At 38.4% G+C, this 12996-nt stretch overlaps 1 protein-coding gene across 1 annotated transcript; it reads right to left on the bottom strand.

Annotated features, from left to right (window-relative positions):
- Positions 1–1195: 1195 nt before the first annotated feature.
- Positions 1196–12164, bottom strand: calr3a (calreticulin 3a). Its single transcript, XM_036586625.1, has 9 exons — positions 11917–12164; positions 10113–10214; positions 9682–9885; positions 8072–8166; positions 7730–7939; positions 7022–7135; positions 6147–6290; positions 5599–5691; positions 1196–1814 (listed from the first exon to the last, which is right to left on the bottom strand). The coding sequence occupies exons 1-9, from the start codon at positions 11996–11998 to the stop codon at positions 1593–1595; spliced, it is 1266 nt and encodes a 421-aa protein (XP_036442518.1). The 5' UTR covers positions 11999–12164; the 3' UTR covers positions 1196–1592.
- Positions 12165–12996: the final 832 nt, after the last annotated feature.

The raw sequence follows: 12996 nt of genomic DNA, 5'->3' as shown, positions 1-12996 counted from the left end.
TTTTCCTGACACTGAAAATTGAATAACTAGAACTTCCATTTTGACTGGAAAAGAAATAAATGAATGGTGGTCTCTGACTTTTGCACAATACTGCAGTTTACTAAATATGCTGAAAGCAGGTGGTGCCCCCCTTGAAGTCCTGTAGTTCGGTGATTTCCCTTCTAACTAAGCCAGGGGTCGCAACCCAGATGTTAAGAAGAGCCATTTTGTCCTTTCAACAAAAATCAAACCACCTTGAGAGCCACAACATTTTATGTCCATTTTATCATCTTGGCTGTAAACATGTCTCAGTGTGTACTGATGTGCTAATATAGGCTGAAAATAATGCAGACTTTGCTCTGCTTTAAGCTTTAGCTCAGCTATAGCCGCTTTTCTCACATCTCTGGCAGGAAACATTTTTCCTCAAAAGTAGAACAGTTTCTTCTAAAATTTCTCTCAACGTTCGACTTTTTACGAGGCTGAAGTCGCTTCTCATTCCCCAGCTTGTTGTTCAAATTCTCCTGTTCCACCTTAAATGGTGAAGTGGTTACATTCTGGCACCTCAGGCACCGTTTAAGGTGGAACAGGAAAATTCAAACAAGAAGCTGGAGAATGAGAAGCCGACTTCGCGACTTTTTAGTGTTTTCAGTTTCTCATTGTAGATTAAACGTATCAGGAAACCAGCTGGAGTGATTATAAATGCAAATCAGTCCATTCATCTCCAAATTATCGATGTTCGTCTTAAATCTTTGCCTTTTTGTTAGCTACTAGCTAGGCGAGACTCTCTGCGCACCAGTCTTCGGTGAATTAGTAGTTATAGGCTGCGTTAACTCCAACGTTTAAGACCAGTTATTGTTAAACTGTGTTGAACGATCAGCAGAGCTTTATTTTACCCTAAAGGAGGATTATTTTATTTTTACCTACAAATCTAATCCTGCTGTGGAGCCACAACAGGGCAGTAAAAGAGCCGCATGGTGCCGACCCCTGGCCTAAGGGAATTACACCTTACTCACAATAGGTTTATTGGGTGTGCGGACAGCGAGAATAACAAACCGTGCTGGACTCCAGCCCCCCAGGACCTGATTTGGGCAGCTCCCCTGGTCCAGAGAGAGATCTGTGATTTGTTTAATGCAAATTAGGTTGTGATATTTGCATATAATAGTAATACACATCAAAAGTAAGGAAGCCAACTGTTTAAGAAAATCATTTATTAAAAAAAAAAGTGCAAATAACCTAAAAATGATACTCGTCATTTTTCCTCTCAAGACTTTTTGAAGATGATAATCAAAACACCTGTTAATTTTACTTTTACAATTGACTTTCAAGGTGAGCGGAGGAGCCAGATAGCAGCAACAGAATCCAGGACACACCGAATGACGCATAAAAATTAAGTTATGATTGGAACAAAAAAGGGGTGGAAAACAAAACAAAAAAAAAAATCTCACCACATAAAACAAAATGCACAGAAATCAGAGCACAACACACCCTTACTCTACTGTCCCAGGCCTGCAGTAAAAGCCCCACAGAAGAAGCTCTGCTCAGCGGGTGAGGATCAGTAGGTTCTCCTAAGACTGAGGATTGTATGGAGCCACACTCAGGCGCTCCAGCTGTGTCTACAGTTCATCTTTAGTAGGTTTGTCATCGTCGTTCTCGTCGTCCTCCTCCGCTGGGCTGGGCTCCTCCGTGGTTTCCTCCTCGTCCTCTTCCTGCTCGTCCTCCGGCTCCTCATCTTCTTCCTCGTTATCGTCGTCTTCATCCTTCTTGCTCTTGTCCTCCTCTTCCCTCTTTTTCCTCTCCTCCTCTTCCTGCTTCTCCTTCATTTTCTTCTCTGGGCCCTGTTGCACAGAGATGTATATATGTTATGCGTATTACGTTACATATATACTTTAATTCAAACATAATTCTGCATTAACACATGTAAGTCTTTCAGCACACCAGCGTCAAGATCTCAAGGTATGGCACGACCTGGAGTGTGTTATTTCATTAACGATATTTATTATGAGAGCCTCCTGATGATGCTGCTGCTGCACAGACTCAAACTATTTAATCATAGCTACTGCCTAACCTGCTTTTCCCCTTTTCTGTATTTTAATATCTTTATACTCATGTTAAAACCTTATCGTCTGTTCATCTTTTGCTCTTTTGTTATCATTTGCTATCCAGTGCCGACCAGAGGAGGATGGGTTCCCCTTTTGAGTGTTGGTTCCTCTCAAGGTTTCTTCCTCTTGCTCCTAAGGAGTTTTTTCCTTGCCACTGTCGCCATTGGCGACGCTCATGGCATCTCAGACCTGGACTTTTTTGTAAAGCTGCTTTGCAACGTCTGTTGTAAAAAACGCTGTATAAATAAACATTGAAACTTTATTGCAAAGTAACGATGACACAAAAACTGTTAAACCAGACAGTTTATTTACACTCCGCAAATGTAGATGTCTGCACTGGAAAACGACACTTCAAAGAAAAATTCCAGCTATTTTTCAAAAGTTCTGTATAATTAAATGGTGAAGATGTAAACAGAGTCATTCGGAGTGGTTTAGTGTTAAATGCTTTGTTCTAGAGACACTTGCAGTCAGAATTGTTCACAGTGGGGGTAATAGGAACCAGACATCTCAAGAGATGGAGAAATTCCTCCAAACTCCTTCTCACAGAAAATGACCAGATGATATTACATGATGCAGTTGTTTTACGATAGTTTTGAGACATGAATTTGGCCACCAGAGTATTTTCTAAAAGCCATTTTTTCAGATTTTGCACTATTTTAATATCAACAACACTGCATTTAAACACTCACAAGACGCGTGTAGGTTTATTGATGGTTTCTGGATAGCTGTGTTCCCATCACCACCACTGTAAACAGTGGCTGGTATAGTGTAGCGGGTAACACCTCTGCCTTCTATGCTGTAGGCTGGGGTTCGATCCCCGCATGGGTAATCACCCTACACTATACCAATAAGAGTCCTTGGGCAAGACTCCTAACACTGCCTTCACCTACATGTGTAAAATGATCAAACTGTAAGTCACTCTGGATAAGAGCATCTGCCAAATGTCGTAAATATAAAGAAATCTGAGTCAGCAAGTTTCCCTACAGTGAACCAATCCGAATGACTTGTTTACATCTCAACCACTGAATTATGCAGAAATTTTGGAAAATAGGTGTAATTCCCCTTTAGCTAGCAACACATTATACAAATGCAGTATCAGTAGCTGAAAGCAAAATAAAAAAATGAACAGATCGCTTTTAGCAGTCTGGCAATTTCCCTGTTTCCAGGTCTCGTTTCTGTTCAGACTCCTTAAAATTAGAGGAAGGTTCACACACATTACCTCTTAGATGAGTTTCTCCTCACCCATTTTTGGATAAATTAACCCTGTGTGGGTTTGACTGTAGGATTTGTTGAGGTGTAACATCAGTGCGATGCAACAAAAGTAAGTGGACCATTTTTTGCTTAGTGTCCGAATCATAAACCGGAATTCCAGAGTGATTTTGAGGGCACTAGAAACTCCCACATGTAAATGTTAGTGAACACATAGATTGTGTGGTGTATATATATATATATATATGCTGCTACTTTGCACATCCTTGGTTTTAAATTTTGATAGGAAAAAAATATTGTAGTTTTATTTATCTTCTGTATCAGCAGGAACGTTAATTAAAACCGTGAATTTTGGAATAAGTTAGTCATTTATATTGTCTTCATTGTTAGTTAGCAAATGCATAAAACAAAAAAAGCTAAAATTAAAAGCTGATAGCTAAATAAGTGTTATTTGGAAATGGTAGTGATTCATAATCCGAACAATTGATTATTCGTTTCAGTAATCAGTAGATTATTCGACTATCAAATTAGTCGTTTGTTGCAGCCCTATTGTACATAGCAGAGAGATTTTCTACACAGGTCCATCCTGCCTCTGTATATTTTGTGTATATTTTTTATATTTCAGTTTTAGTATTTTCTTTTTGTATTTTTACTTTGTTTTGTCTGCACTGTTTTTAGTGTGTATATAATGCTGCCCGGCTGTAGAGCGAGTACCTGAGCCTCACCACAAGCATTTCAATGCATTAATATCCTGACATGTTGTGCAAATGACAAATAAACTTGAAACTCGAAACATGAAACCTGAAACTCAATGGTGGCCACAAAAATCATCAGACTCTCTGGACGGCTCTGTATAGTTAAAAACAAGGACCACAATTCTGCTCATATTAGTCCAAAAACCCTCACTGGTAAATGCAGGTGACTGTAGTCAAGCACCAAGAATTAAATATATACCCGAGTAGTTCTTTCCGTTTCCTTGTGACCAGTTATGATTAAGAGGGCCGCTTCAGCCTCTCAAGCAGCTGCTGTTGGTTTGTTTATGCAGCTGGTGAATAGTGAGACAGGCTCATGAGGTGAAAGTGTCAGAATTCATTTATTAATTCATGTGATTTTACCACTATTTAATTAACTAAACAGTTACATATATAGTACAACTATATGAGGGAGTAGAGATGCGTTAAAACCTACTGCCATTCACTTCTGGTGTCAGCGGTCTAGTTCATTACAAAGGCAGCGCTTTAGTTTTCTCGTGGTTGCTCGATTGCGTCACTTGCCGTTTAAGACAAGAGGTCACTTGTTCTAGGTCTTTTCTCTAGGGTGGTTACTTGTAACAGAGACATTATAAGTCCTATTGCTTTGTAATCGGCTTTGTTGTGGTTGTTATGCAGTTTGGTAGCACTTTACTGTAGGGTGCTGTTCATAAGCACATAAGGAGTGTCACCTTGCCCTTAGGAACTGAGTTACAAGGGGTAGTGGTTGAAATCTTCCCTCTGAAATGGGACCCTCAAATAAAAAGAGCATCACTTCATTAACAGCTACTAGCGCTGCTCTGTAGGCGACCCTGCCAGTCTGCAGTGACAGCAGAGGAGGGTAAAGTTCAGCTCCTCACTGCTGGGCTTTAGTTACATTTAGGGCATCATATGCCTTCAAAGAGGGGGGCAATTATTTATTATCACCCACCCCTAATTCTTCAGTGATATGAAGCTGAAGTCAGATATTCGCCAGCTTCTTTGTCGAATTTCCCCACATAACAAGCATCCCGTTCCACCTTAAAAGGGGCAGCAGTTACTTTCTCTGTCTCTGAAAAAACCTCTGTTTGGAGGGTCATGTAGCCCTAACACTTCACTGTACCCCTCTAATTCAACAAAAATCGGGACACCCTACCCCTAGATGTGAACACACAAAACGGAGGGGTAGAGCTAAGTGGTAGGGGCGAGGGGTGAAATGGGATTGGACCCAAAATTGGCCAATGTAACCTCTATGACACCTTTTGGAACAAGAACTTCTAAACACTTATGCTGGGTTATGTCTGTTGCCACAGAGCCTTATGAACAGCTGTTTTTTGTCGTTGGTAGGTTACAGGAAAATAAGGTGGAGTGATTCGTTCGGAGTGCCATTATCGGGAGATACTCAGATTGCCGTTTATCCAACCACACTGTGAGGTCGGAGCTGACTGTAGTGTAATGTACAATTAATTAAAAAAAGATTTATTACATTAGATTAGATTAGATTAGATTAGATACAACTTTGCCACTGCACTGACAAGGACAAAATAGCATAAATGTGCAAAATAAATAGAAAATTATGTTACCTTGGTGGCTCCCCACGTCTCTTTCCCAAACTCTTCTGCCTCCTTCACGTCATCAGTGATCAGGAAGTTGTCAAAAATGGTACCAGATTTTACCTGTGAGTAAACCAATGTAATCAATATCGGAACATAGCATGCTAGAACTGTGCTAGAACTAGCTAGAACTGTGCACTTTTTCCAAATTCAGTCAAAAAAAAGAAAGCTCAAAGCATCACTTTGTTTCTAGATGTCAGTTTAAGTTTAAGCTATCAAGAATGGGACATCAACCCCCCCTTGAACCCCAAAACTACTATGGCTGTTGATCTTAAAATATGATAATAAAGATTAAGGACTTCTTAGTGAGTACTTGTAATGTAAAAAATGTAATTTATGTAGATATGAGAGTGAGAAACTAGAGTCTGGGTCGTTCGGGGATGAGGGGATACTGTACATGTGTTCTGATGGGAAACAGCAGTGCAGTGAAAGAATGCTGACAGTGTGTAATGCCATGTTAACAGCAAGTCAATAGACGTATTATTCTAATACACTATTTTTAAGTTATGAAACTGTACCTGCCACAGATCTAATCCGATAACACCAATGTTATCGTATTTGTAAATGGAATCGTCTGGTGTGTATTCAGGGTTATCGATCTCGGGATGCACCCACGCTCCTTTGTAGTTGGGGTTGTCAATCTGTTTGGGTTTCCATTCACCCTGTAAAACAATAAATAATAATACATGAGTGACTTGGACTGTTTGTGGGTAATTTAAAAGATACTGAGCCTTTATTCATAAACAGTCCCGCAGGACCGCTGTGTCTTACTGCTCTGTAGCACTTACGACAATATTTATCAAGTAAATAAGGACACAGTAAAGAACCAGTTTAACTGGTATCCAAATGAACTTCCTTCCATTCCACTCTCCTGAGATTAGGACCTGATTCTGGATCAGTGTTCTTAATGTGAGGTTCTAATCAGAGGAAACCTCAATGCAGATCTTCAGCACTTCGACTCAGATACAGATTACGAATGTAAAACAACTCAGTTTTGTAATCATGCATCAATTTTAAGGTGGCAATTCAATTACCGTTCAATTCAACTCAATTAAGTTCAATTACCAATTCAATTAATATAATATTCCCTTATTTTGCCAGTTTTTTCCAAAATGAAATTCTCAGGATATTTTTAAACATAAAAATCTCTTGGTTTATTGTTTTATTGTCTCTATTCCACTACTATGTACAGCTCCTCCAGTTCTATTTGTACAATCACTGCATTTTTCAAATAACTCAACTGTATCAAAATACTTTAATCAAATCGAGGTGAAATGTGAAATTTCATGATGCACTAAACAGTTTCTGAAAGGATCATAAGTGAGTTGGTTTGCACTGATTTGTAGTCAGAGATCTCCCTCCATTGCCTTTTAAACTCCACTGACGTTTCTACCTTATACTCCGGGTTAGGAATCATAGGTGGCTCCCACTCTCCATCCATGTCTTCATCCCAGTCATCGGGCTTCTTGGCATCAGGATCGGGAATGTTCTCTGGTTTATCCCAGTCCTGAAGCAAAGAAAAAAAAATGTGAGTTTTCCATTTTTCGGGAGATCTGTTTTAATCCCTGAAACAGCCGGTATATGTGTATGTGTGTGTGTGTGTGTGTGTGTGTGTGTGTGTGTGTGTGTGTGTGAGAGAGTGTGTGTGTGTAAAACCCAGCAAATAAACTGAAATTGTGCACAAAAATTACTGAAAATTACTTATTTCCACTTACAAAATCAACTAAACATATAATTTCGCTGACCAGAGGTGTTCAAACTTTTGCATACAACTGCATACATATTTTAGGTTTATGCCATAAAGCCTATTATTAATCCGGCTAAATCTATAGTGCTTGTAAAGACCTTACAAGCCAGAAAATCATGGCCAGGCAAGTTACATTTTAATATAAGCACTCTAATTATTAAAGATGCGCATAAGCCACTAAAGCCAGTTTTATAACTGCTTATAAAATTAGAATTACAGCTTAATTTGTGTGAATTGGAGACTAATTCAAAATGACTTGGTCTCTAATCCCTGTTTAAGAAAACAATGAATGGAATATATAAAATAAAGGCATTTCTGACTGAGAAATAATAATGGCTGATGGCTAAAACTGACCTCTGGCTTTGTGTCCTCGGGGTCATCGATTTTTGCGCGGTCGTCCCAGTCCTCTGGCTTCTTGGCTTCGGGATCTTTGATCTTTTTCGGAGGAAGGAAGTCCCAGTCTTCCTCCAGAGAGCCGGATTCCACTTTCTCATTGTTAATTTTGACCTCGTATGTCTGATCAGGATGGAGGATGAGGGTGTACAGGTGTGTGTGCTCATCGTCCTGGAAGGAAAAGTGTAAAATAATTGCATAAGAATTCCTTTGAAAGTTTTTTTTTTCCTATATCTGCAATGGAATTCTGCTACGAATCCTGAATGAAATGGATCAGTTTTGTGAAATCGACTGATTACTCACTTTGCATCGGATGTCTTTCTTGATCAGATGGTTCTGGCCCTTGTAGTTGAAAATAACGTGCACTTTCTTGGTGCTGTAGCCACAGATGTCCGGGCCTGTGGAAAGAGGAAATGCAAAACAATCAGTTGTCCACTTAAAATGCAGTGAGTGACAGACTGATTTGGGACGTTTACCAAACACGATTAATTTTTCACGGCATGTCATTAATAGCAGGGATGCAGGATGATGTCAGAATCATATTGGTATCGACACAAAATGGCTTAAATAAATGGTCCCACTTTATATTAAGTGTCTATAATAACTGTGTAGTTACACGTGAACAACATATGCAACAGCAATGTAACTACTGATGATTTAGTCAGTGTTACAGATGGATTACAGAAGTAATTTCACACGTGTATCAACTTCAGTTTTGCCTCATGTAATTACACAAGTGTAACTTCTACAGAGGAACTTTCCTGTAGTGCAGTGTTAAACTTATACTTTAAAATAAGTGGACAGTTCCTGTGTAGTTGTTAAGTAGTTACTGTGTAATAATGCAGTGGTAATATAGACATTTCTTTTAGTTCAATGCAACACATTTAATTAATGTCACATTAGCTGCATTTTAAGATAAGGGGTCGTCTGCTGTTCTGTCACATTACAGAATGGTTCAAAGCTGAAACTGGTTACAGTGTCACAGCACTAGCAACATAAATGCTAGCTAAGTGTTATGAAAGCTGGCAGATATAATAAGTAATGTCTTAATGTAAGTTATTACATATTTCCTTTTACTGCTGGAAAAAGAAAAAAAAACTTCTGAAAAAAGCTGCTGTTCCAGTCTGATTACAATGTAATTACATTTATGTTATTACCATTGTGTAATTACATGAGAGAAAACAGGCTGTTAGAACTATTAAGATACAGTTGTGTAATTACATAAGGTGCACTTCTGTAATCATCTGTAACAGTGACTAAATCATTAGTAGTTACATTGTTGTTGCATATGTTGTTTGCATGTAACTACACAGTTATTAGAGACACTTAATATAAAGTGGGACCAAACAATTTAATCAAAGAAGGTTTGGTTTTGGCTGATATTTCAAAGCAATATTTGATGAAGTATTTGTTGTACCTTGGAGGAGTAGAATGTTTAGGTCACGCTGGATTCTGGCACTTAAATATCTGCATTTTATTCATTTTACTGCATTTGTATAGGTTATGTTATGTACTTGCAATTCAAGGTGGTTTTGTCCCAATTTCTAAATTTTTTGTACCTGTTTATGTATTAACATCACCAGATAAGTACATTAAAAATACCAGATATCGGCATCGGCCCACAATTCCCGTATCAGTGCATCCCTCCTTAATATTTCAGTTTACTTTAAGTTTGTGTATTCAACAACTGTACGCGTCTCTGGGTTACTGGGTTATTATAAGAGTGCTATAAATATACTGTAATTATTAATACTGTTATTTGTATTATAATAATTTGTACTAATTTGCAGAAAAACTGAAAATATTTATGATTTCTAGATTATAAATCAGATCTAATGAAAGTTCTTTAAACAATGTGCTACTAATCAAACATCTGACCGAAGTGAGCAGCACTGCGTGTGGACGAGGCTCACCAAACATGACGTAATACTGGGAGTCTCCGTGCATTTCGGCCTGGTCCAGGTCAGCAGGGAAGACTTTCACATATCCGCCACCACAGTCAATCTTCTGCTCGTGCTTCACCGTGAACTGGATCACTAGATCTTTACCTTCATTGCTGAAGGGCTCAAACCGACTGGACAGGGCGTAGAAGCGGGCGTCCTGGCTCGTCTGAAGACCTTCGGGGACAGAAACATGAATCAGTATACATGGAGAAGAGACATCATCTGGACTGTTATTCAGTGAGTTGGTGAATATGTGTGTGTTTCAGTTGCTGAAGCAATTTGGATGATCTTTTCTTTTGTCTTCAGTCGATTTGCATGAGTTTCCTATTCAGATCAAGATATTTGCTTATACAAAGTCCATTTTCACCAGCGCCCACCTGCACACAAGAACGAAATCTCACCTTTGTCCAGTTCAGCATCGCCGTAGAACTTCCCTGCAGAAAGTTTCCACTGACCGTAGTCTGATTTGTGTTTGGATTCAGCCCATCGACTCTTCCATCCATCTGCAAAATGAAAGAAAGAGTTTTCAAGATATAAGAAACCTGTAAGGAGCAACAGATATGCAGAGCAAACATATATGAAAAACTTTGCCTGACTTTTTTTTAAAGTAAACAGGTTTGAAGTTTGAATTAACATTGTTTAAAGTTAAAATGTACCTTTTACTACAAAGTCCTTATAAGGAAATCAGTGTCTCAAAGACATGGTATAGTATAGTACAGTATAGTGAAGGACAAAGAAAGGTTGGAAATGGTAATGCAAAAATTAATTATGACTGGACCTCTAGGGAAAAATAAAATCCAATAAAAATGTAGTATATTGGCCCTTTAATCCTCGCTGCAAAAACAGCTGACTTTCACAAAGAAAACCTTAGAAAATGAAACTGAAAACTAAAACTGCACCCATATTTGTCAAAGACATTTTCCAAGAAACCTGGGGACGTTTTAGGGATATTTGCATTAATTTGACTGTCTGTTCTGCACCATCAAGATGCGTGGGGGAAAAATTAATAATAGTGCATTAAAGAGCTCAAATCAAGGAAAACCAAACTTTCCTTGCTTTTTTGGGAATGAAAGATTTTTAATAGTGTGGGAGATAAAGTTTTGAAATATCACTCCCCAGTTCGCATAGTTCATATATTTATAAACTAAAACGCAAAAACAGCTCATTTTGAATTCATCATTTTTGTGATGAATCACACTGTGGAAACAGTACTGCAACTGGAAACTACCTCATCTGTGGATTACTGTTATTATACCATTGTAATAGTCACTGTAACTCCTATATATACACATACATTTATTGGAGTTACAGTTACTATTACAGTAAATAATCGCTGTTGAAGAAAACCTCATATCTTTACAGGAGAAGGAAAAAACCTACTTTACTTTTAATGTAAGTCAATGGAACCAGAATTTTTTCCAAGTCATTTTGGGCCGTTTCTTTTAGTCCAATCATCATGAAATTTATATACAATGTAAAGGACATCATGCAATTTTAAATTATGTCTAAAAACTGAAAATTGGCAAAAATGGTGCTACAAGATTTTCTACACAAGGTTGTATAGTATTTCTATCTATATTTTTCCTTATTCTATATTAATATTTTTACCTTACGTATGTGTATTCCATGTTTGTCTTGTATGCTGTGCTGCTGGAACACTCTAATTTCCCTTTGGGAATTAATAATGTGTTTTCTCATCTTTCAGACAGGCATTTAGCCCCGCCCATTCACACTAAAGTTATAAAGAGTGTTTCAGCTTAGACAAGCACAGGACAGCCAATCAGAAGACAGATATTTACATACATCAGTCTATAAAATGGCACAGTAACAAAAGGAAAACAGAGAAATAGGAAAATAGTCCTGTTTTTGGTGCACACAAACGTCACAAGTGGATAAAATAAAATAAAATGCAAGAAAAAAGTAAGATATGGGCCCTTTAACATATTTCACTGAATAGATAAATACTATTAAATAACATGCATTTCTACAGCAGGCAGGGCGAGTTATGACAGTCATAAGTTGATTTGAATAAATTCCTCACTGCTCAAGTAAAAATAGGTCGAAATAATAATAAAATTGGCCAATCAAATGAACTTGGTGCTACATTAACAGGCAGTGTAAAGGCTGCACCATTTAAGGTGGAACTGGGAAATTTGAGCAAGAAACTGGCGGATAGGAAGCCAAACGAAAGCAAAGATGATTTACCTCCGTCCAGAAACTGCTCTTTGAAGAACACAGTCGCATTAGCAGCCGCGAGTAAGGTGAAAACTGCAACGGCGATCCTCATATTCGCACCTTCTGAGATGTTTCGGTGAAGATCTTTGTGTTTTAGTTTGATTCGGAGCCCTAAAATCGGAGAAAAGACACAGAAGGAGACGAAACTGGGCAGCAGGATCCCGGAGCTCTGCTGTTCCTGCACAGATGGCCGCGGCTCATTGGACTGAAGCTCGTCCAATCAGATCACACCACGAGTTATGACGCCAGCTCAGGGGCGGGGTGTGGTGCCACCAACCGTCTCTCCAGAAAATCCTGCACCCCCTGTTTTCCCGCCGCGATCTGATTGGACGAACCGAGGAACCTGTGCTGTCAATCAACGACATTGGGCGGAGAATGGGTGTTTTTAGGTTGACTAAGCTGTGAATGTGCGTGTTTTTTAGTGAATTTCAGTGTATTTGTGAATAAACGACGCTGTTTGTAGGTTACACAAGTGAACACAAATAGATGACTGTAACCGAAATTTGCTAGCTTGCTAGCTAACCGAGCTAAACCTTCACAGAGCCCTATCGAACCTATAAAGCTTTTTAAATTAAGTGAGCTAAAAAGTTCTCCAGTCGTCCGTTTATTCAAATCAGCACAAGTGAAATAGCATGTGCTGTTATATTTTTGACGCATTATTTAGAAGACTTTTTAGAAGACTGTTGACTTTAAATCAGGCAGGCACGACAGCTACCAAAGGGTCCTTAGGGTGCAAGCTGCGCAGAGGGACGCAGGATTTTGCACCACAGCGACCTCGTGTTATTTTACAGATGTTTAAATGTTACCTCACCGGGTCCAGGTGGAGCAAACGAGCAATCTCATTCAATTATATATATATATATAATTTAATGAGATTGCTCGTTTATATATATATATATATATATATATATATATATATATATATATATATATATATATATATATATATATATATATATTCCATGTTACTTACTTTGCATACAACCAGTCACAGCAGTGAAAATCAACATTTAAGAAGTAAAGGGTGCTTAATGTAATAGTTTGGTGAAA

The sequence above is a fragment of the Colossoma macropomum genome, unplaced genomic scaffold (assembly GCF_904425465.1).
Source record: "Colossoma macropomum unplaced genomic scaffold, Colossoma_macropomum, whole genome shotgun sequence".
Classification (NCBI taxonomy): Eukaryota; Metazoa; Chordata; class Actinopteri; order Characiformes; family Serrasalmidae; genus Colossoma; species Colossoma macropomum.
The sequence above is the reverse complement of the archived record's forward strand: the minus strand, read 5'-3'. Positions and strand labels throughout refer to the sequence as shown.

Bases quoted from the DNA above. Each gene is read 5' to 3' on its own strand.
- calr3a (XM_036586625.1), bottom strand. From the start codon at position 11,998: ATGAGGATCGCCGTTGCAGTTTTCACCTTACTCGCGGCTGCTAATGCG. The intron at 9,886-10,112 runs GTGAGATTTCGT...CTGTCCCCGAAG, and splicing joins CGATGCTGAACTGGACAAAG to GTCTTCAGACGAGCCAGGAC. The intron at 1,815-5,598 runs GTAACATAATTT...TCTGTGCAACAG, and splicing joins AGACGTGGGGAGCCACCAAG to GGCCCAGAGAAGAAAATGAA.